At 35.7% G+C, this 24,643-nt stretch overlaps 1 protein-coding gene across 2 annotated transcripts in view; it reads left to right on the forward strand.

Annotated features, from left to right (window-relative positions):
- The window catches only part of HTR4 (5-hydroxytryptamine receptor 4), a 117,889-nt gene that overhangs the window by 19,422 nt on the left and 73,824 nt on the right, over window positions 1–24,643 (forward strand). For both annotated transcript variants that reach the window (XM_087924550.1, XM_087924552.1), the window contains exons 4-5: window positions 9,759–9,912; window positions 15,582–16,150. In XM_087924550.1, the coding sequence (XP_087780676.1) occupies window positions 9,759–9,912; window positions 15,582–16,150 (723 nt within the window). The remainder of the gene's footprint in view (window positions 1–9,758; window positions 9,913–15,581; window positions 16,151–24,643) is intronic.

Raw genomic sequence — 24,643 nt, forward strand, 5'->3', positions numbered from 1 at the left:
TTTGCATCCTTTTAGGGAGTCATTGAGGCACTTGGAAGTTAATCTGCATCCTCAGGGTCACTTGAGAAGTGTTCCTGGTTCATGTGGTCAGCATTTTTTTTCCTGGAAACTCCCACGTCATTCAAGGGTGCTTATCCCAAAGTGCATAGCTAAAAGTCTATGGGGATTCTCAGACATCCAAGTCACAGTTGTCCCAAAGGTGCTTTTCAGGAGGCAACTAGACTTTCTGATTTTTCTTTGAAGGTGTTTTGCTTCTCATCCAAGTAACCTTTGGTAGATAGGCTACCACAGCGTGTGTGTGGCAGCAGCTGGTAGGCTTGGTGTGTGCACTTATTCCATTTGACTGGATTTCTCCTTGTAGAAGATGCACTCCTACATTACTTTTAGCTAACCAGCCCTAATATATTATTTTCCAGCTCCTTCCAAAGACCTGAAACCAGCTGCTCTACATTACATACAAAACTTACAATATGTGCCCAGCCTACTGGAGAATGCCTACTGTAAATCTTCTCTTTGCTAAAGACATGCCTTCCTGAGGCAGGCTTTTCAGGAGAAATAATGCTCTTCTCAAATATGACCATGCCAGCTATTCTAGGACACTTGTTTAGATCCTGCTTTGCCAAGAATGTTATTATGCATTATGTTGTCAAATTCTGTTTCCTAATCAATTATCACCAGCTCAGATGACATCTATTTATATGTCAAGCTAGAAATGTTTTTCAAGTGAGTTCCTGTTTTTAACTATGCTGCACATTTTATTATATTTTTTATCGATTTTAGAGACCTTCACAAATTTGTTTTGCTTTGTATGTCTCTGATGGCATCAGCAAACTTGGCCAGTTTACTGCTCATTCTTAGTTCTTAATTTAATTTGTGGACATTATTACCACAATATTTAGGAGTGGGATATTTTTGATACACCAGGCTAGAAATTACTATTCTAAAATGCACATATGTTCTTCAATCTGGTTTATTTCAATCTTATCTATCAGAAGCCAGTTTTAACATTTTTTTCACCAAAGTCTATAACTCTCAGGATCCAACATAGCTCAGCTCCCAGTGTTTTTCTTTGAATTCTACAACCCAAAGTATATGGAGTGTAATCTTTTATAGCCCTATAGCTTCCCAATTCATTTGGTTAAATCAACTGGTGTTAATACTCCATAATAGTTAATAGTTTTCAAAGAAATTCCTGATATATGGGTAAGTATTTGACTTGGAGATTATTTCCCCTTCCATGGATAAATGATAGAGGCAGAAGCTTATGTATGCAAATTAATGCAAGTCTATGCATTTTTTAAAATAAAGTTTTATTTGGGTTTTCACACATACAAAATACAAGTAAAACATCTTTTTTGAAAATAGCATGGTCCCGGGTTGAACTTCTTTATTCAGAAACAAAACTCAATTTCATGCTTCTTTTTGTGTTCTATTCCATATCTTATACTATTCTACATTTTCTATATAGTTTTTCCCCTCTTTTAATTTTCTCAATTTTATTTTGATTATCTCATCTCAATTCAAATCATTATATTTATACTTTTGTCTGTTCTGTTTCAATTTCATATTATCTTTTCTCATTAAACAAATTTTCTCCTGTAGTTACTAATTGGAGTATGACACCTTTATATCTTTTAATTAGATCCATTCAACTCTTATTTAAACTCCAATATATACCTTAAGGTTATGACCTTCAATATAATACATAATACATAACTTCCAATTGAATTCTGCATGGTACATTCTTATAATACACACTATATTCTTTAAAAAAAATAAAAAATAAAAGAAGATTGTAAATATATGTAATTATAAACCCTCATTCCAATTCAGTTCTATCATTAATAATCATTAAAATCTTAACATCTTTAACACTTCTTTTCAATTAAATATCATACTTCCTTAAAGACACATATAATCTCCATAATTAATTTTTCCCTTATTTCTCTTCACATATGTTTTGTAAATCATTAAATATTCATTTTGTTACATTTATTTATTGACAAGCATTCCACTGAATTAGGAAAGCTATTTTATCAAACATTTTAATCATACATTGTTTCATATTTTTAAAAATTATTTCTGTTTCTAATGTAACAATACTATCTTATGTACCTTTGCAGAATGCCTATTTCCATTAAATTTTCACCCATTATCTCTAAATAGGCCCTGTTTCTCTATATTTTGTTTCTGTCCTTTATAACTTCTTTTCCTTTCTTTCTTCCCTCTCATCTTCTCCCTCCCCTTTTTATCCCCTTGTCTCTCTACTTCTAATTCTCTCTTCTGCATTTCCCTCTTCTGTTGCTTTCTGATTTTATACTTATTTTTCACTCTATTTTTTTAGTTGTTTTTCCCAATCTTAAACTTTCCATTTTCTTTCCCCACTTTCCTTTTTTTTCCCCACCTGAGATTACTTGTTCATTAAAGATGGCTACTTCTTTGTCGCAATCTTCTTGTTCTGCAGGCATTTCTTGTTGTTTCTCGTAATTCCAAATCTCCATTGCTAAAAACTGAAATACGAAGCCAAAAGAACATCTCCCTTCTTGTGCATCTTCTTTGTACTTTTTAAGTTCCATTTTCAGTTCTTCTAAAAGTGGAGCCATTTTAAACAGTTTTAAACAACCACCCAATTTATTTTAGTCATTCAAATACAATAACCAAAAATCCAGAAATCATCAAGTAATCCAAATAGTTCCAAATTATTTCTTCTTATTTCTTTTTCCACTTTCTCTTCCTGGGGTTTGTGTTGCAATATTTCAGTTAAAATGTATCTTTTGGAAGTCTTGTTGAGATTTTGCTGTAAAGTTCTTTTTAATTCCAGGCAGTTTCCTCCCTTCCAGATCTTGCCCTTTTATTCTTTTTCTCTCCTTTCCTGTTTTCAAAAGCTTTTGATTATCCAGAAATCTTTATTATCCCTTTGACTTTTTATTTTCAGCATTAAATGCCTATTAATGTCAAAGTGGATTTTTTTTCCAATTTCTTGCTTAAGTTTCTTAGCTGTCAGTATAGGAAAAGGAGAGAAAAAAACCAAATCTTTTCTCTTTTCTCTCTCCTTTGCAGCTTAAAAATCTTCTTTGGGAACAGTGTTATTATTATTTTTTTAAATAGTTTAAATTCCGGGGTACCTTATTTGTTGCTTTTACTGTTTAACCCGGTCAACCAAAACTTTCTCTTCTTATCTTCCTCCTGCACATTCTTTTCTGGTTGAGTTCTTCTTTGTGGTAGCCATTTCTGACCACCACTACAACCGCCTTCGGGAAAGGGAGTAATGGCCAGCTGGAGAGGAGAGAAGCGGCTCTCCTCAACTCTGCAGGCAGTCTCCCACTTCTTCACCACCTCTATGGGGTGGCTTAGCCCCAAAACCAGCCAGCTCGGGGTGCTCCAGTGGTGAGCACAGACTGCAGCCTCACAGAGACAAGGTTTCGGTCTGTTGCCGAAGAAGCTCAAACTGGAAGTCCCGGAAGTCTATGCATTTTTAATTGCATAATCTTTATATTCAAAGATTTGTTAGAAGGGATTGCTGCCTAGGAAGAGTGTATATATCCAACATATTCTGAAGTTCAACAAGATCATTAAAATTCTAGTGGAATTCTTTGGAGGAAATCTAAACATGGGAATGTTTTTTCTTAGTAATTTACATTTGGTTAGAAGTGGGACACATAAACAGAACAAAACATATATTAAGATAACAGATATTAAGTGGGTATTTGTAAGCAGATAAACAGAAAAATCACAAATTGACAAAAATGCAGTGGGAATCAGAGTGACTTCTGATTTCTTGCTAGCTTCCCCATTGATTTTGCTTGTAAGAAGCTGGCTGGAAGCATTGATCATGCAATCATGATCCCACAATTATAGGGACATTTCAACTGCCACATCTTTGTGACTAAACATGATCTAAACATCATGGAAATTTCAATTACAGAGGAATAAATAACAAGTCCTGCATTTTTATATGTTCTTTAAATTAGCAGATTTTAGGTATCTTGATTTAAAAATTGTTGAAGTATAGTTATTTTGGCCGACTTGCAGATACAAAAAGATAAACGCAATGAGTGCTTTAGTAGTATATAGAAAAGTAGATATGCAGATATAATACAGCTTAATAGGGGCAATAGAATTATCCCCCCACCCTATGAATTATACATCTTACAGCCATGTCACAAATTGCTTTTAAAACTTGGGAATTACAGTTACAAGTTAATTGCAGCAAAATACCAAGGTATAATTTAGTGCTGGCATTAAAATAATTCCTGTTAGTAAGCTCTGTGTTTCCTAGATTCTTATTGTGAGGATAAGAAAGCTATGTGGTCTGAATAAAATTGCACTACTCAATATATTACTAGAATTTCATTGTTACTAGTTAACCAAACATGTAGAGGATATCTTGAGGCTGTATTTCTGATTTATATATGTGTGTAAATTTATGGAGAAATATACCTATTAAAGTTGGAACCCAAACAAATATGAAATTCCAAGATGACACTTTTATAGCAATAGCCTTTGCTTTTATTAGTTAACATAACCTTACCTGACACTGTCAGCTGTAGATGACCAAAAATTCATAAATCTATGAAGCAGAACAATCTGACTGAATTGTCTTCTCATTGTGGTTAAACTAGCAACATTACCCAATGGTTTCCATATCATTTTGCTACTTTAGTTTCAGTGAATTCAGAGCCAGGGGACTTCCTGCTCATTTCTCTGTCCGTCTAATAATGTTTTCTTTCTGTCTTGCCATAAAAGGAAAAGTACTCCACAGACTTGTAAATATTCAATGCAAAATTGTTTCAAGGCTGTTATCAAGTGCTATCCTGTAGAGGTCTCTTTAAATGTGAAAGAATTAATGATCTGACATCCTCAACCAGAACAGTCCTTAAAAGGTGTTTCATCACCAGCTCCATTCTTCTGAGCAGCATATCACAATCGAAGAAGCCTACAGGATTGTGGCCCATAAAATTGTAAATAACAAAAACATAAGATTTCTTTTTAGATGAAGGCTTGTCATTGTTGGATTAAGTGGGCCATCCTATCTCTCTTGAAGTGTCTTAGTATGTATAACTTGATTAATGTGACACTTTAAGTGAGGGAGTCCTTTTTGACTGAATGCTATGATTCCTATGCTTTTCCTGTCCTCTCAAAAGAGTCCAGTTTAGTATGCTCCTAGGAAGTGCAGCTGAATATGCCCCTATGCTATCAGACTCAGATCTTTGGATTCTAAATGTCTTTGAGAGAATGAAAGTGTATGGGTGTGAAGAGACATCTGTGTATGTTATCTACTGCCCCAATTTGTATGGCTACATCATCTACTTCTGGCAAATATGGTCATAATAGGCAGATATGGTAATAAAATCCACTTATCTTCCATATCTTGTCGAAAAACAAAAAAATTACTATTTGTTGCATATTCAGAATGGCTTTTGGAACTATCTTCAGAATTTTTACAACTTCTGTTCATGATGTGATAACATAATCTCTCCATATATTAGTACATTTTTTATAATTCATCTCCTCCATTCTTTCATTAATAATGTGGAAACATTGCTAATGGGCTTCAAATTACCATTTTTTATTTTTGTATTTCAAACACGTATTTTTACATAAAGATAGAAAAATCCTAATAAAAATGACTGGAAATATCAAAAAGAGTATTTCTAATCTCCTCCCACTCATCTCATTTAAGATGTTCTTATATTTACTGGCAGTGGGGAAAATTAACACCTAATGGGAGAAATATTAGGATATGATATGTGGCTTCTTTTGGAAATGGCTACAAGAAGTCTTACCTAAATGACTGTACTATGAGTTTGGCCAAATGCTTGTATACTTTTTCAAAGAATTTGTGGATGATCCTGAAGAATTTCTATGTACCTTTCCAGATGCTGTAATCTTAAGAAAGAATTGTCTTCACACCATATATAATTGGTTAAACAGTTTATTTCCTTTCTAACTGGGAGGTAACCCATTATAAAATATATTTAGGTAGTCTCGGGTAGAACTTGTGGTTCTACCACATGCCAGAACCATGCTATACTTTCATGCACACATCCCATTTCCTTGGAAAGCTGCTAGTTGATGAAGTTCATTGGGGAACCATTGGTTGAAATGATGCTGGAAGCTCATGTGTTACTTTGTAGTATGTAATTCATTCTTCCTCTCTCTCACCCCTCTCTCTCACCCCTCCTTCCCTTTCCCCCTCTCCCCCTCTCCCCACACTCTCTCATGAAAGGTCAAGCAGGCGAAAGCCCTGAGGGCCTCAAGGGAACTGCCAGCAGGCATTTCCAGGCCTCATGGTGGGCCTCAAGCCCTGACACATGTTAAATAAATTAACACATTTTTTTGGAATTTTAATGATCTCATCATATCTTCTAATGATATGCAGAGACCACTTTTAAACATTCATCTCCAGTAAGGACTTTACCTTTGAGTAGGCTCCCTGTGTGGAAAGCAACTTTTTTCTGCCTTTCTCTTTGCTCTATCAATAAGTTAAGTGCTAAGCTATCCTTAATGTTGACAATGGTGCAATACTTTTCATTCTTGCCAGTATATGACCACCTGTGCAGACCTTTCGGCTGATTTAGCATAAACATCAGCAGGAGGGGAAAACTCTTTCCGAGACAAGAATCATTAGAATGTTCCTCAATAATGCTTTCCTGTGGTTCAAATAATGACAGTTGCCTCCCTATTCACCAAATATTTACATTTTTAATGCTACCACAGAGTGTCTGCCACACTCTGGAGGTGAGTTAGATGCTGCGTCACATTTCTGGCATATCTCAATGTTGTTTGCATGATGAAAATAAGAAGAGGTAGAGTCCACAGACTTGAAAGAGAGAAAAATCTATAGAACAGAAATAGTTAAAATTCATTTCTATTATATGAATTTTTCTTTCTTTCCTCAAATTTGATCTTATTGAGACTTCCAAGGGCATTTAGTCCTCTAACCTTTCAGACTGGAAAGGGAAGGGAAGGGAAGGGAAGGGAGGAAGGAAGGAAGGAAGGCAAGCTCCATAAGCTCCCAAATATTAAATTTTGTTTTTTATAGTATAGGGTATTTTAGATATCTTATTGTTAGCTAAATGATAAACCAACACACAAACAAGGTAGGGATAACAGTCCACAAAATGAAGAAGGAAAACTCTTAAGGGCTATAAAAATGAGCTTAGATAAATAGAAGGCAGACACAGATTGCCATCTCTCCCAATTTCTTTATTTTGATCCTGTTGTGTTTTACTTCAGGGCAGAAAGATTCTTTCAAGGCTGCTTGTGCTTGTATGAATCAATAGAGCAGCATAAAGCCACATCAGTTCAGAACAGCATTTCACAGGGAAAAATAAGAATATAAAACCATCAGTAGCAGTTTAAAAAGCCAGATACTGCTAATTAAACATTGAAAGAAAACAGAAGAATGATTTATCATGTCTTTAGCTAGAGGGAGAGCCAATTCTTCATTCTTTGGGTAGGAGTTTCACTAAGAGGCCAATACTCTTGTTACTAATCTTGAAAAGTCCCAGCCTGCAGCCTTGGACATACACAACCTTTCATAGTTTGTTTCAGATTCTCTCTGAAAGCATCCAAACTAAAGTAAATGTACTTCTTTGAAAGAACAATAACAAACCAATTTGAGTTTGAGAGCTTTTGAGAAGAATGAAAAGGTTCATGAAGATTTTGTTCTGAATAGAAAATGCTACAGTAACTTTCATCCACTTAAATTTTTTTTCCCTGTCAAATATGGAAGGAAATTCAGAAATGCATAAAAATGACATTTATTTCTCTATTGTTGGTAAACTCACTGTGACCATATTGAAGAGCAAAATTAAAAGCTATGCTGTACATGAAAGGAAATGGAGAGAGTAAGGGAAATCACGTTTGATTCAGTCATGTGGCAAATTTTCTCTTTTATAAGTTTTGTGTGCTTTAAATTTAAGACTATGTGACCTTTCATGTCCTTGGATAAAATAGGGCAACATTCTAAAGGAAGTACAATATGACTGTGAGCAGTGTCTGTGGAGAGTCTCAAACATCCAGCTCTTTGCCAGAACAATGGTCACAAGCCATGGTCATCTCCATCTTCAAAAAGGGAGACCCCAGCCTAGTTGAAAATTACAGACCAATCTCTTTATGCTGCGTCACCTGTAAAGTCATGGAATCAATTACTAACCAATCCATTATCCTCCACTTAGAGATAAACAACCTACTCTTTAATAAACAATTTGATTCTAGGAAAAAACTATCATGTAATCTGCAACTCTTACACTGCAAAAACATATGGACTACATAACTCGATCAGGACAAAGCAATAGATGCAATCTACATAGACTTCTGTAAAGCCTTTGATTCAGTGGTACACAACAAACTACTCCTCAAACTAAAATCTTACGGTATCTCTGGACCCCTGCATAACTGGATAGACAGACAACAAATGGTCAAAATTGGGAGCGTCCTATCAAATTCTGTACCTGTCAACAGTGGTGTCCCCCAAGGCAGTGTTCTAGGACCAACTCTCTTCATACTCTACATAAATGACCTCTGTGATCATATCAAGAGCAACTGCGTTCTCCTTGCTGATGATGTAAAGCTATTCAACACCACAAATAATACTGATACTCTTCAAAAAGACCTTGACTATGTATCAGAATGGTCAAACAAATGGCAACTTCAAATCTCAACAAATAAATGCTCTATCCTACATATTGGCAAAAAAATCAGAAAATAAAATACAGGCTGAATAGTCAAGACCTTGCTGATGATCCAAACTCTGTCAAGGATCTTGGAGTACTCATCTCAAATGACCAAAGTGCTAGAGCCCACTGTAACTACATAGCCAAAAAGGCGTTAAGAGTTGTTAACCTAATCTTAGCTTTTTCTCTGGTAATATTACACTAATAACTAGAGTATACAAAACATTTGCTAGACCAATACTCGAATACAGGTCATCAGTCTGGAACCCACATTACGTATCTGATATTAACACAGTTGAGAAAGTCCAGAAATATTTCACAAGAAGAGTTCTTCCCTCCTCTACTCGTTGCAGAATACCTTATGCCACCAGAGTTGAAATTCTAGATCTAGAAAACCTAGAACTACGGCACCTTCAGTCCAATCTAAGTATAGTATATAAAATCATACATTGCAATGTCCTACCTGTCAATGAATACTTCAGCTTTAACCATAACAACACAAGAGCACACAATAGATACAAACTCAAGGATAAGCGCATCAAACTTGATTGCAGGAAATACAATTTCAGCAACAGAGTGGTCAATGTCTGGAATACTCTACCTGACTCTGTGGTTTTTTCCCCAAACCCCAAAAACTTTAACCTTAGACTGTCTAATATTGAGCTCACCCCTATCCTAAGAGGTCTGTAGGGGGCGTGCATAAGCGCACCAACGTGCCTACCATCCCTCTCCTATTGTTTCATATATATATATTCTTATATGTATCCATGTAATCATAACTATGTTTTTACTTATACCTATTATCTTGTAAGCAATTGACAACTGAATAAAACAAACAAACAATGGTTGTCTCAAAGGTGCTTTTTCAAAAAGGCCACTAGACTTTGTATTTCCTTCAAGATGTTTCTCTTCTCATCCAAGAAGCTTCTTTAGCCAGAATTGAAGAAGCTTCTTTGATGAGAAGCAAAACATCTTCAAGGAAAAAAAAAATTTGAAAAAACACCTTTGCGAGTGTAAGCCATATTGATCTTGTTTTTGCTCTTTATTTATGCTAGCTTTCTCTTCATGCCTTTCCAGGTACTATGCCATCTGCTGCCAGCCATTGGTTTACAGGAATAAGATGACTCCACTACGCATTGCTCTATTGCTGAGTGGCTGCTGGGTAATCCCAATGTTTATTTCTTTTCTTCCTATAATGCAAGGCTGGAATAGCATTGGCATCATGGAGTTGGTGAGTAGATCTCAGTTGCCTGATGTAAAACCTATTCCAGGTCAAAATCAGAATACTTTTATTTTGCTTACAGCCCTGCTTAGGTTTGAATGATTATATACCATTGTTATTGATTTTCATAATGAAGGCAAATATACATGTCCCAGGATAATGTTGCAGGGTCCAATCTAAGTCAATCAACAGGACCAGAGGGATTGCAGGCTAACTCTGCTCACATTGCCAGGAGTTTGATTCCCTCGATTCTGACTGGCTCAAGTTTGACTCAGCCTTCCATCCTTCTGAGGTCGGTAAAATGTGGACCCAGATTGTTGGGGGCAAAATGATGACTTTGTAAACCCCTTAGAGAGGGTTGTAAAGCACTATGAAACAGTATATAAGTCTAAGTGCTATTGCTATATATTTCCCATTCTAGGCCTTTCACATTCAATCTTTTTTTTCCCTTGGAGAAACCCTTGAAATAATTTTTGGGTCCTATAAAAATGGCAATCAATATTATAATTTCATAGTACAATTCGCTTTGAACCTACACAAGTCTCTCTACCACAGTGTAAAGCAGGAGGCTGGCAGCTAAGTCATGGTGTGTAAAAATTCTCATCACTGTGTGTATTAGACTTGTGTGAACTATGTGCACTAAGCAAACTTCATTTTTCTGTGATGTTTTCTTGTAGTGACTTCTTGTGTAATTCTTGGATTCCACAAAATATCACTTATAAAAAACTACTCTAGGTTCTCAATGTTACCTTTAAGAAGAAAATTGCAAAAAAGAACAATAAAAAGTATTTTTGAAACAAGACAAATAATGTTAACACTGATCTATAGTTCTATAGATATTAGTTTAGTTAAAGTATTTCCTACTAAGATTTGAGCTAACTAACCTCTGAGCTAAACTAATCTCTGGAGGGAAGGGAGAGCCTTCAAAAATGATTTAAATGACAATGGAAAGTTTGCTTCCTGAATCCAAGAAATGAAAATGTCTGTAAAGTTAAATTACATTTAGTTCATACCAGTACTCTGTGTTTATTAATTTTGAAATCTTTGATTAACACTAAAAAAATTAAAACAAGATTGGAAAATTCAAGACCTCAGAGACAGTTTACTACCTTTAAATCTGTTGTTATAAACCCTGATATTATTTCTGGTCACAAAAGTTATAGAGTAGTATCCTATAATTCTGAGTCAAAAGCACCATAAAATAATAAACTGTAAAATAACTTATTTCTCAAGCATCCCTCCAAGATTTAGATGTAACAGTAGGAAAGCCTGGATTTCCCGAAGTGAATATAACAATAGCGCTTAGCAATAGCACTTAAACTTATATACCACTTCACAGTGCTTTTATAGCCCTCTCTAAGCAGTTTACTTCTTAACCTTTTTGAAAGAATCGCTCCCTTGAGCCATTGAGGAAGTTATCATCGCCCCCCCTCCCCCAACATAACCTCTCAAACACAACACAGGGAAATAATTCTTCAATTTATACAAACACATTTTTGTTTTCTTTAAAATTGTCATCAGGACATATCGATGCAAATAATTTATTTCCAGTCATTTTCTCATATCTCAACTGTGTGAAAAATTTGGATGCCACCCATCACTTTACTCCCAAACTTCGTGATACATGTATTTCATTATTATCTTATTTATTCAAGACACTTAAATGCAATGACCACTGAAAACAAAATTCAATTGCAAGAAAATGAAATGCCTGAAAAATACAGTAACATTTAATGATTTAATTACAAGTGAATTTTAAGACGCAAAAAGAAATATAAAAAGGGCATAAGAACAAACCACAATGCAGGAACTAAGAATTTCAAGACGAAAACTCTGAAACTAAATTAAGATTCAAGAAATATATATATTCATGCACACTGTAAAAAGGGTTAAAAAGACACAAAGAAAATTTTTACAGAAGGAAAGCAATAAAAATCAGAGTGACAAATTTAATGGGTAGAGTGATAGAGGCTGCTGCGCAACACGCATGATGATGAGCGATGCGTATTCACATATGTACGGTGTTCTGTACTGAAGCTAGCTGGAGGAACATTTTAAAACACAGTTCAATCCACTAATAGCGAGCGATTTGATGGTTTTGTACGACAGATATACAGTGGTTCACGGTATGAAAAAAGTCTCAAAAGTATCCCCAAAACTTCTCGCTCCATCACCTTCATATTGCCCCCTTCCATTCCTTCACCCCCATGTCATCCCTTTTTGTTCCATCGACCCCCTGAAAAATGAAATTGCCCTCAGGGGGGCAATCTCGCCCAGGTTAAGAACCACTGGTTTACAGCATATTGCCCCCAACAATCTGTATCCTCATTTTACCCAGCTAAGAAGGATGGAAGGCTGAGTCAACCTTGAGCCTGATGAGATTCGATCTGCCAAATTGTAGGCAGCAGGGCAAGCAGACAGCAGAAGTAGCCTGCAATACTGCATTCTAACCACTGTGTCACCATGGCTCATATGTTCATGTTGTATCCATTTTGTACTTAATTCTAATGGAGGAGATCTTGGTTATATAAGATAGATGTCTATTTGAATAGAGGTAGATCTGAGTATGTTTTCTGCAAGAGAGTTTCCTTAAACAGGGGTGTCAAACTCAATTTCATTGAAGACCGCATCAGGGTTGTGCTTGACCTTGGAGGGTGGGGGGGCATGGTGGGTGTGGTCAGCTCAAAGTCACTCATGTTGGGAGGCATCTGTGGTGGCCCAACTGCTCTGCCAGCAAAAATGGGCTCCTGAGCTCTGTTTTTGGCTGCAGTGGCCTCTTGCAATCCTCTGCCAATGAAAATGGAGTTGCATGCAGCCCTCCTGAGCTCCACTTTTGCTGGCAGATGCACCATGGGCCGGTCTTTTGCTGTTTCCAAGGCGGCCCCATGGGCCAGATCTAAGCACCCAAGGGGTCGGATCCAGTCTGTGGGCCTTGAGTTTGACACCCCTGTCCTTAAAGAACAGTCCTTTCAGTTTAAGGATAGGCAATTTTCCCCCTTATCTACCTTTCTTTATTGATAGTATGCCCTTTGGGGAAAAAAAAAAGTCCTGGATCTTTGTTTTTGTATATGATAACTGCAGTAACATTATTGTATGCATAAAGATGGAAAGATTTGGTGCTACCTACTATGGAGGAATGGTTAGTGAAGATGATGGAACTTTCTGAGATAGCTAAATTGACTTCTTTGATAAAAGAAAATACAATATGTTTATTGCTCCCATATGGATCTTTTGCATAAAACAGAATATTGATAGAGAGTACAGAATATAGAAAGAAGAAAGTTATGATTGAATGATAAAATAAGAGGTACATTTATAATTGTACTTTTAACTGCTTTTAACTGCTGTAAAAAAGACCAGAAGCTATTTCTTTGTATACTTTTTGTTTCTTTGATATTGTTCTATTACTTTCTTTTACTTTTAGCTTTCTCTTTAATTTCTTTCTTACTTCATATTAGCTGTATAAGTATTTATCTTCCTTTTAAAAATATGTAATAAACTATTTTACATTTAATAATACATTACAATGTAGCAACAAACAGGATAAAAGTAAAACCTAATGGTCTGATTCAAGGATTCCCAGGCAGCCAAAATCTTTAGATAGTGTCTGCCAATCTGCTCTGATCATTTAGAGATACTGACCCTGGAGGAAGGATTTGTGGTTCTACTTATCTTTTGTCCCATGTAGCCCAACAGTTTTTCTGTGAGGAAGGAATCACCAAAAACCATAAAGTTTTGAACAGTTCTCCTTGAGCTGTGTGTTCTGTTTCTTTAGTTCTGTAACTACACAGTTCCAGGAGCCTCTAAAAACAGTCTTTGGCAATGTTTGCATTGGAAAGCCTCTCTGAGATGTGATGAATTTCAAGGATTTGGGGAAAAATGTATGTGGGGTTTTCAGAGGTACCAGAACTCATTATAAAACCTAGATTTTTTACAAGTGAAAAGAAAAATATAAGATTATGCAAAGAGAGCTAGAAGAAATACACATATTTTTTCGGGAACTCAAAAAGATGGAATATATTTTATTCTGCAGGGTTTTTTTTCCTCTTTCATCATTTATAGAAATAAAATCCCTGTTATTGTAACAAAATTTTTGAGAAGAAGCTTGCATAGCAATGTCACTCTTCATGATTATAAACAGCTACAGATAAGTAGAACTAACCATCAAAAATGAGGACAAAAGGTAGATATTTGAGGCAGTTATCAAGTCTACCTCTCTCCATAATATTAATGAAATCGTCTTTCTGGAATCTTCCATATTTGAGATTTCTGGTTTTACAGCCACATACTCCTAGAAGATTATGATAGGAAAACAAAATTGCTCTTAATAATTTATTTTCTCAATTTGTCTCAGAAATATTATAGCAGAATGAAAGACAACCATTTTTACTATTAGACTTAAAAGAAAACAACAGTTAAGTGAACAGTGCTGTGCTAAGTCACACAGCATACATTGAATTAATTCTTACATATATTCTGGATATCCCTTCTCCTCTATTAGGCATACAGAATGATTGACTACATGTACAGAATTAGACTGCTTCCCAGAACATTTCAGAGATCCATTGTTCAAATAAAACATTTGCTTCATTATCCCTTCCCTATTTTCCATTTACTTCCTTTTTGAAAGTTTGTTTTTCTGTAGTTATTGCCTGACATTGACAGTATTCAAACTCTCATCATTATTATTCTCTAGATGAAGGATTCTAATCCATGACAAAATCTGCTGTCAACAACACGAGAGGCGATATTAACTCTTTTCATGAAATATGGGTCTGAGACAATTTTTGTTTAATTCATAGAATTCATAGTAACCATGCAAATTCTATAGTTTTTGAGATTTTTTTAAAACCACCCTACATGTTTCAAGAAACCATGAGCAGATGGAGAAAACTTCTGTACCAGTTTCCCCACTCAGCCTCTCCAAATGTATTGAAATCACAATTCTTAACATTCTCTTCCAGAATACAGAAGCTGAATGAAATAATACTAATATTTGATATCAATTCTACTTTCATGATTATCACCTATGCAATGTATAAAGTAGTCTTTTCCAGCATGCTACCCTCTAGGTATTTTGTTCTGGATGTTACATTATCAGTCGGTTTCCAGATCTGGATGTTACATTATCAATCAGTGGCATTCATTGCAATAAAATACAATGTTTTCCTTTAAAACTTAGTAATGTTCAATTTTCTTTCTCTTCCCATCTCTTCCTCTTATCAAAACTGATATATGCTGGACAATGGAATAGATTTTTACAAACTCAAAAAATAACCACCCAGAGTTGCTCAAAATCTGGCACCATAAAATTTTAATGAATTGTTATTATTAATTGCACTTCATTTGTTCACCGTTTTGATATTTCAGTACTATATTTTCTTTCTGAAGTAGTTCAAAAGTTGTTGAAAATAGAAAAAACATGCAAGAGAGTTAACAACAGTGGAAAAATAGGACAAATATGAATAAGACAAATTATAATTATGAAAGAAAAAATGGGCTAATTGTGAGACAAAAAATTGTATTAGAGGTTGGTGAAGAAAGATCTGTGATGCTAACATCATTTGTATATAATGGGTAAATGAAGCTAAGAAAGAACATTTTATTTTCTGGGATATTTCAGTAAGCCTCTAATATTTCTGTACTGTTTCTGTTTTTTGTTTTGTTTACCTCCTCAGGTAGAGAAAAGGCAGTTCAACAATGCATCCAACTCAACTTACTGCATATTCATGGTGAACAAGCCGTATGCCATCACCTGCTCAGTCGTAGCCTTCTACATTCCATTTCTGCTAATGGTTCTAGCTTACTATCGAATATACATTACAGCAAGGGAGCATGCTCATCAGATACGAATCTTACAGCGTGCAGGGGCACCAACAGATGGGCGACCCCAACACCCAGATCAGCATAGCACACACCGTATGAAGACGGAGACTAAAGCTGCAAAGACCCTCTGTATCATCATGGGATGTTTCTGCTTGTGCTGGGCACCTTTCTTTATCACAAACATAATAGATCCTTTCATACATTATGCAGTTCCTGAACAGATATGGACCGCTTTCTTGTGGCTGGGATACATCAATTCAGGACTGAATCCCTTCCTTTATGCATTCTTGAACAAGTCTTTCAGACGTGCCTTCCTTATCATCTTGTGTTGTGGTGATGAACGATATCGAAGACCTTCCATCTTGGAACAAACAGTACCTTGTTCTACCACTACTATCAATGGATCAACTCATGTACTGAGGTGAGTTCAAGATTATCTACTTCAATGGAAGCTTAAAAAATAACATACTTCTTTTTTAAATACATGTTTGAGAAAATATTTTTTCTAACTATGTTTTCTAACTTAGTCTATGAATTCATAAAGGAAAGCTAAGATATTTACTTTTCAGACAAATAGTAATTTTGTCAATGCTTGTATATACGTTTTCAGGTGGAGGGAGAGAAGTTTTGTGAAATTTACAGGAGAATAAAATTTCATTCCTTTTTTTCAAAAAAACCTTTGAGTTTAAAATAGGATTGGCTATCCTAAAACTTAAATTTTCAGAAAAATGATTAAGGATGCAATATTTTTTTTTTTTTGTATGAAAATGGTTAAGGTAAAAGTACAAAGATAGTGGTGTGCTTGTGTGAAAAAAATTATATTGTGTATAAGAACATGATTCAGTCAAAAGCATAGGTCAAAAGATATACACTGCTCAAAAAAATAAAGGGAACACTTAAACAACACAATGTAACTCCAAGTCAATCACACTTCTGTGAAATCAAACTGTCCACTTAGGTAACAACACTGATTGACAATCAATTTCACATGCTGTTGTGCAAATGGAATAGACAACAGGTGGAAAGCATAGGCAATTAGCAAGACATCCCCAATAAAGGAGTGGTTCTACAGGTAGTGACCACAGACCACTTCTCAGTTCCTATGCATTCTGGCTGATAGTTTGGTCACTTTTGAATGCTGGTGGTGCTTTCATTCTAGTGGTAGCATGAGACAGAGTCTACAACCTACACAAGTGGCTCAGGTAGTGCATCTCATCCAGGATGGCACATCAATGCAAGCTGTGGCAAGAAGGTTTGCTGTCTGTCAGCGTGGTGTCCTGAACATGGAGGCACTACCAGGAGACAGGCCAGTACATCAGGAGACATCAAGGAGGCTGTAGGAGGGCAACAACCCAGCATCAGGACCTCTACCTCCACCTTTGTGCAAGGAGGGACAGGAGGAGCCCTGCCAGAGCCCTGCAAAATGACCTCCAGTGGGCCACAAATGTGCATGTGGCTGCTCAGTTGGTCAGAAACAGACTCCCTGAGGATGGTATGAAGGCCCGATGTCCACAGGTGGGGGTTGTGCTTACAGCCCAACACCGTGCAGGACGCTTGGCATTTGCCTGAGAACACCAAGATTGGCAAATTCGCCACTGGCGCCCTGTGCTCTTAACAGTTGAAAGCAGGTTCACACTGAGCACATGTGACAGACGTGACAGGGTCTGGAGATGCCGTGGAAAACGTTCTGATGCCTGCAACATCCTCCAGCATGACCAGTTTAGCAGTGGGTCAGTAATGGTGTGGGGTGGCATTTCTTTAGGGGGCCGCACAGCCCTCTATGTGCTCGCCAGAGGTAGCCTAACCATATGCTGGTGCGGTTGGCCCTGGGTTCCTCCTAATGCAAGACAATGCTAGATCTCATGTGGCTGGAGTGTGTCAGCAGTTCCCTGCAAGACAAAGGCATTGAAGCTATGGACTGGGCCACCCGTTCCCCAGACCTGAATCCAATTGAGCACATCTGGGACATCATGTCTTACTCCATCCACCAATGCCACGTTGCACCAGACTGTCCAGGAGTTGGGGGATGCTTTAGTCCAGGTATGGTAGGAGATCCCTCAGGAGACCATCCACCACCTCATCAGGAGCATGCCCAGGCATTGTAGGGAGGTCATACAGGCACATGGAGGCCACGCACACTACTGAGTCTCATTTTGACTTGTTTTAAGGATATTACATCAAAGTTGGATCAGCCTGTAGTGTTTTTTTCCACTTTAATTTTGAGTGTAACTCCAAACCCAGACCTCCATGGGTTGCTAAATTTGATTTCCATTGATAATTTTTGTGTGATTTTGTTGTCAGCACATTCAACTATGTAATGAATAAGAATATTTCATTCATTCAGATCTAGGATGTCTTATTTTTGTGTTCCCTTTATTTTTTTGAGCAGTGTATCTTAAACAGGTGCTGAAAGTTTAAAAGGTTCTGCATCATCCAAACAAGGAATGAATGTCAATGGGCTACTTATATGCAGGTACAAAACACACATTCCTGGGTTTTTGCATAGCAAACCTCTGGTAGTTGCAGTATCTTCAAGATATCTCCTCCTGATCTCAGCTAAGAGGCAGATAAAACATTTCCTACATTCCAGTAAGCTTTTCATCTCTGCATAATCTAATCTCTATGATGGAATGTTTTCTGAAAAACAGATAGATATTTGGACATAATGACAATTATTTTGAAGAGTTTCCTAAGGCAGCATCAGGTTTTTAATTTTTCTTGCTGATAGTGCTGTTGGATGGACAGTTTTGCAATTGAAAGAAAATAATATTAAAGCTCAATAATGGACACTTTCTTGCTGCTGCAACTTTCATTCCATAGTCTTTGAGAAATTGTTTCTTTAAAAAAAAAACACCTTGCTAATTGAAGCAGTTTAAGAGATGAAAATCAAATCACAAATCTCATCTGCTGAAAATAAAAATTCTTTTAACGTTATTCTGTTAAAAAAAATAGGAAAAAAAAAACAAGCAGCCTGTTCTTTTGCATTGCCCGCCCCTTCCCTAAGAGAAGGAGGAAACTGACAGCATCTTAAAAATTTCACCTTTGCTGCTTTGCCTGTTACATGAAGTGGGATTTGCAAAGCTGTCAAGGCAACCTTTCCTTTAGAGGATCTGGTGGGCAGTGATGTTCAGGAAGACTGAAGCAAAACTTCTCCTTCCTTCTGAAAACTGTACAAAATTCTGCATTTCCAGCTGAGAATGGTTCTTTTTACAGCAGAATTGAACTGAAACTTAATCCATTCAGCAGTAGCATGGGATGGCAGGTATCCTGATTTGGGTGTAGCATAAACCCCTTTGGGAACATTTGGAAATAGAGATAAATAGATAGATAGATAGATAGATAGATAGATAGATAGATAGATAGATAGATAGATAGATAGATGAGAGAGAGAGAGAGAGACTCAAATGATATGTCTAGTAAATGTGAGAAATTGTACATCATACTAATAGTTTCAATTCAATAAGGAACATGTGTTGAATAACCCCAAATCTTAATTATTTGAATTATTTCCATCCCACATTTCACCACCTGACAAAGTTGCTCTCAAACATCAAAATCCAGTTGGTCTTAAAAGGGGTATATGGTTTTAAAGGAAGCCATATATTTTTAAAAAACAACAGCAAAATGTTATTATCTCTGAAAGGTTTGAAAAAAAATACTCTTGATTGAAAGCAAAACGAAGGAAAAAGTCAATACTACATTAATACCTTTAAGTAAGTAAAATAAAATTGTATTTTAGGGCAAATCTCTCAGTTTTGTTTTTGTGCAGTTTTTTTTATTTTCCTAACCATATAATGATATTTTGTTTCCACATTGATTTACAAATTCAGCAAACGCTACATGAAACTTTGTGTATTCTTCTAAAACCTATTTTTACATACAGTTTTCTGTCCTGTACACCTGCAAAAACATTTTTATTATGTAATGTATTATTTGTGCCATATGTTTAACCAATGCTACATTTCATGAGTTGTTTTGGAACTGTAAACCACATCATCAAATTTCCCAAAATGTCAATTTATGTGCACATGGAAAGGTATAGAGGAAATCAGATGGCACTGATTTCTTGTCCTGTGTAGCTCATGGACGCACCTGTAAAGCAGAGTCTCAGAAAAACTCAACTGGTGGATACATTCATATGGCAGCAGACTGTTGATTAGGACTTTAGTCCTCACATCTTTTTCTCTATATATGAAGATATTTAATACTGCCCAGGATCATATATACAATCAAGCTAATATGGATCATGGTGGAGACGCCTTTTACTTACTGGCAGACAGAATTTACTGTTTGCTCCTCTTACTTATGGCTGGAAGTTGTTTCATCTTTACAAAATTGACTTCAGGAGTTTCATGCTTTAAGGTAGAAGCAGGGCCTTCTTAAAAATGTGGAAGTCACTGATATGTGTTGTGATATGTGTTACTTAGTCCAGGGATAGACAGCTGTTTGGTATCTTGGTAATATTTTTGCAGTTCACATGGAATGAAAAACATGAAAAAAGACAAATCATATCTTATATTCAAATGAGAGGGGTATGTTCTGTACTTTCTATTACCTTTTGTTTCTTGTCCTGAGGAGGATTTTTTTATTTATTTTTATCCCACCTTTATTATTTATACAAATTACTGAAGGTGGCAGACGTATCTAACATTCCTTCCTATTTTCTTCATAAATTCCTGTGAGGTGTCTTGGGCAGAGAAAGAGAGAGTGGCTGGACCAAAGTCACCAGGTGGCTTTCGTAGCAAAAGCAGGACTTGAACTCATGGCCTCTCTCTTTCTAACCTGGAGCTTTAACCATTAGACCAAACTGGGTCTTTGTGTGGATGGTGGAGTATTTTTTAATTATTACTCCAAGGCATTTTGAAAAGGCAGCTATATAAATAATCTAAATAATAATTGTAATATTATTTTTAATAAATAAGCTGCTTTCCTTTTTAAATATTTTAGAGCTAACTAAGGTTTTTTTTCTGCCTCAGAATAATGGTAAATTGTTATACAGAAAGGGAATATTGCTCATCCCCGAAAAAAGCTCTTTTTTTCATTCTGAGTCACATAATTCTTATTTAATTTATGAAACCATATAGATATATCCTATTCATCATTTGTCTGAGATTCCTGTTGTTTTTTGTAAAGATCGCATGGACTTAATGACCTTTAATTTTTACTTACTTGTAATGATGGGTAATGCATAAATGCTTGAAGGTAGTTTATTTTTCTTTTGCTGATTCATGTTAAATAAATGTTAATGCTTCGATGTTTTCCAGACTCTATTTAACCATGAAAACTTGCTCCATCATCATGCCAACTCACTTCTATCCATCCTCTCCTAGCTGGAGACTCTTAATGATCGATCGAATGCGACTGCACATAAATGCACCTGCTTCATCAAATTGCAATTAGGCTTTGTTTCCTCAGCTCTCTAAACTGTCGAAGAAGCTATTTTGTTAGTTTCCTGTGTGACTAAAAACTTTACCTGAGAATTAAGGATGGAGACTCATCCTGATTTTGATTGGTGGTCTATTGGGCTCGCTTTAGAGGTGAGCTTACATCATGTGAGCTGCTTTTTTCTTTTCTTTTTTAAAGAAAAATGGTGTCATTGAATTCATCCAACTGATGGTATTAGGAAGAGGTGCACCAGAGAGCCTTCCTCCTACCCCGAGAGGCTTACTTTATACCTCTATCTATGTACCTGGGTTTGAATGGTTGAGTGTTGCAAGTTAGTGGCTCTCTGAAGTTATTACTCAGAGCTGGGGGGGGGGGACTTTCTCAGTGTATCATGGGAAAGGTATGGCTCTCCAGCTATGACCATCTCAGATGTAGAAGAAAGCAACAAGTGTGCTTCATTGATTCACCAGCCACCCAGAGATTTCTTGCTTCCCAAGAAATCCAGTTTCCTAACTATAAACTGTCATGTAAAAAGATTTTTTACAGCAAAATTCTACCTTCAGTGGATCTATAGACTGGAACTTCTGGAAATAAAATTAATATCATAATATAATGAGAGTTAGGATTCTGGGGATCCTGGAAACAATCCATAACTACTCTTATTTCTTTGTTGAAGGGTTGAATATTTGCTGTACCTCATAATACCAAATTTTTCTCACTGACTTTCCTCTTGGGAAGTTGGTAGGGAGCATTGGAAATGACAATCACATGACCATGCCTGACTAGGGGGAGGAGGCAGCCTGGCAGCACTGAAGCAGCCACAACTTTGCCAAAATTATGTCTTCTGTAAGTTAGCCCATTTGAAATAGAGGTAGTCTTTGACTTGCAACAGTTCATTTAGTGACCATTCAAAGTTACAACAGCACTGAAAAAAGTGATGTATGATCATTTTCACACTTACGACCATTGTAGCATCCCTATGGTCACATGATCAAAATTTGGATACTTAGCAAGTAACTCATACGTTAGTTATTTTTTAAAAATGGAAAGAATGAATGCTATGTATATTGCCTTATGAATACAGCACAAATTCTATCTTTGCAATTTATTTTCCCTATGGATGAAAATGTGTTATGTTAAAAGAATATTTCCTGACATTCTTGAACTCATGGGTTATCGAGAACAAAGAATAGTGAAGTTTTTTTGGTGTAGTTACCACATACAGTGAGGTTCATCGGCAAATTGAGAGTGACTTTGATGTTAATCTCTATTTTGATGTTATATAAGGTATGTTGAGTCAAGCATTGAAGGATGTTTTTTTCATTTATTTTCTGTAACTCTTGTCCTGATGTTTATGTTCTGTACATATTTACTAATACTCTACATTTATATCTATATCTGTATATGCATTTCCCCATACATTTCTGTATCCTGCTGCAGTTAGGATTTGTATTTTTTTTTTGTAGACATACCCCTATTTAATAAATTTGATTGCTAGAAATAATGGATCCAAATATACGAAAGCAAAATATTTTGAAATGGATTCAAAGAAATTAAATTTATTTCTAAATAAAAGTGTCAAATCAATGCAATCAAATGCAAATGGATGCAGCATGGTAGTGGAAAATGCATTTATTTACAAAAACACAAACTTTTATAAGAAAAAAGAAGAACTGGGCAGATTCAAAGGTAATGTAATATTTACATTGATTCTGAACATTAATTAAGGAGATTACTGAACACTGCTTTGTATATTACTCTGAAACTGATTCAGTAAAAACTGCAGATTTGCAAGCATACTCCAAGGATGCCAGAAAAAAATGCCTTTCTTTCAGAATATATACAATATGTAATGACAAATCATAATTCCAGAGGAAACTAGCTTTTTTCCCCCAGTGATGTCCTTGTGGTGTTGTCAATAACAAGTTCATGCATCTTTTAGAAGCCAGATCCACATACCATGTTCCCTACCTTGTGTAGGAGTGACATTTTAGAAATATAAGTGTATATTTAATGTTAAACTTTTAGTTTCTGTCTCAGATAGCTTTCTCACTACAGGAGTTAAGTGACAACAGCTGACATATGTATGCCAATATGTAAAACTGTCCATAATGCTAAAATGTGGCCACTTTGAGATTTGCCTGAGACATGGTACAATAACTAAGAAGCTCCAATATGCTGCAGAAAAAAAAAGTTGATTGAAATGTTCTCAAGGTATTCTGAGTTAATATTCTGAATTTAGAATCAATATGTGACACTGGCCAAATACGTAGCACAAAGCTTCAATCCAAACAATAAAAATAGGGAAATCTTTTTAAACCTGATGGGTTTTTTGTTTCTTGGAGGCCAATTCAAAGCAAAGAGGAGCTTTGAATTCAGAAGGATGTGTCCCTAGTTTCAAAAAAAACTTTTTATCATAACTACTAGCATAACTAATGTTACAAGTAGGTCCTTTTGGTGTGTTGTTAAAGAAATGTTCAAAGCAAAGTCAATCTTTGATAAATTGCTACATAAGATTTAAATAAATTAAAGGACAATATTAGCCATTTGAACTGAGTTCAGAAGTAAGTCAATCATTGGTACAAGCTACTATTTGAAGAGAAATAAGCTTTTTTTCCCTCAATTAAAATGGTGGAATCATTTTATTTTTAATTTTATTTTTATTTCTTAATCTTAATCAGCACATTGTCACCCATTTCACTATCCAAAGTAACTCTTTAATTTTAAATTAAGAATAGTGGGGGTTTTTTTCTCCTTTCAGGTAAAAATAGTAGCATAATGTGCTCTATTACTGATCAGCAAAAGCAACTCCCAAGGAAAGCTTTCAAAAAGTTTTGAAATTCAAGTTCTGAAATAAATTACTTTAGTTTGTTTAGTCTAGATCTAACAATTGTCAGGCCTATTGTCTCCAGCTGAAAGCATTGTGAAATTATAGATGTAAGAGTATCCATAACCACTTCCCTTTCCTCCCTCCTTCCTTCCTTTAGAAACCAAAGGCTTGTACACCCTAATATTAATTTTAGGATAGCTTTTATGCTTCACAACAGTCCCACAAGAATAGTAAAAAAAAATGGAGGAACTAATTTGCATCCTTATAAATGAGCATTTTATAACAGATTGTGTTAATTGTTTCAATAACAGATAATAAATAAATCTCTTCTAGGAGTTATTTGTAAATGGACTACTCTACTAAAATCAATGTAGATTTTTCCCTAGCCATTATCAATACTTGAGATAACACTAGTTAACCAACACTAGTTAAAAAACACTAGCGAACCAACATTAGCTGTGTAGATTCCCCATAGCTGTGCTAATAACACAAGATAGGCAGACTTTCACAAATTACAATTTTGAGTTTCATATGGGAATACAGACCTGGTTGTATACCCCCATTATGTTATACGTTTGTTTTCAAAGCTGAAAAAAAAATAGTTATGATTGGGAAATGTTTTTGTAGAATTAAAGAAAATATGCATTTGATCCTATTTGCAAGCTTTATGTATTTAGTAGCTGCAGGGGGAAAGTTATT

The sequence above is a fragment of the Pseudonaja textilis genome, chromosome 2 (genome assembly GCF_049901715.1).
Source record: "Pseudonaja textilis isolate UNSWEBS1 chromosome 2, rPseTex1.2, whole genome shotgun sequence".
NCBI classification, from domain to species: Eukaryota; Metazoa; Chordata; class Lepidosauria; order Squamata; family Elapidae; genus Pseudonaja; species Pseudonaja textilis.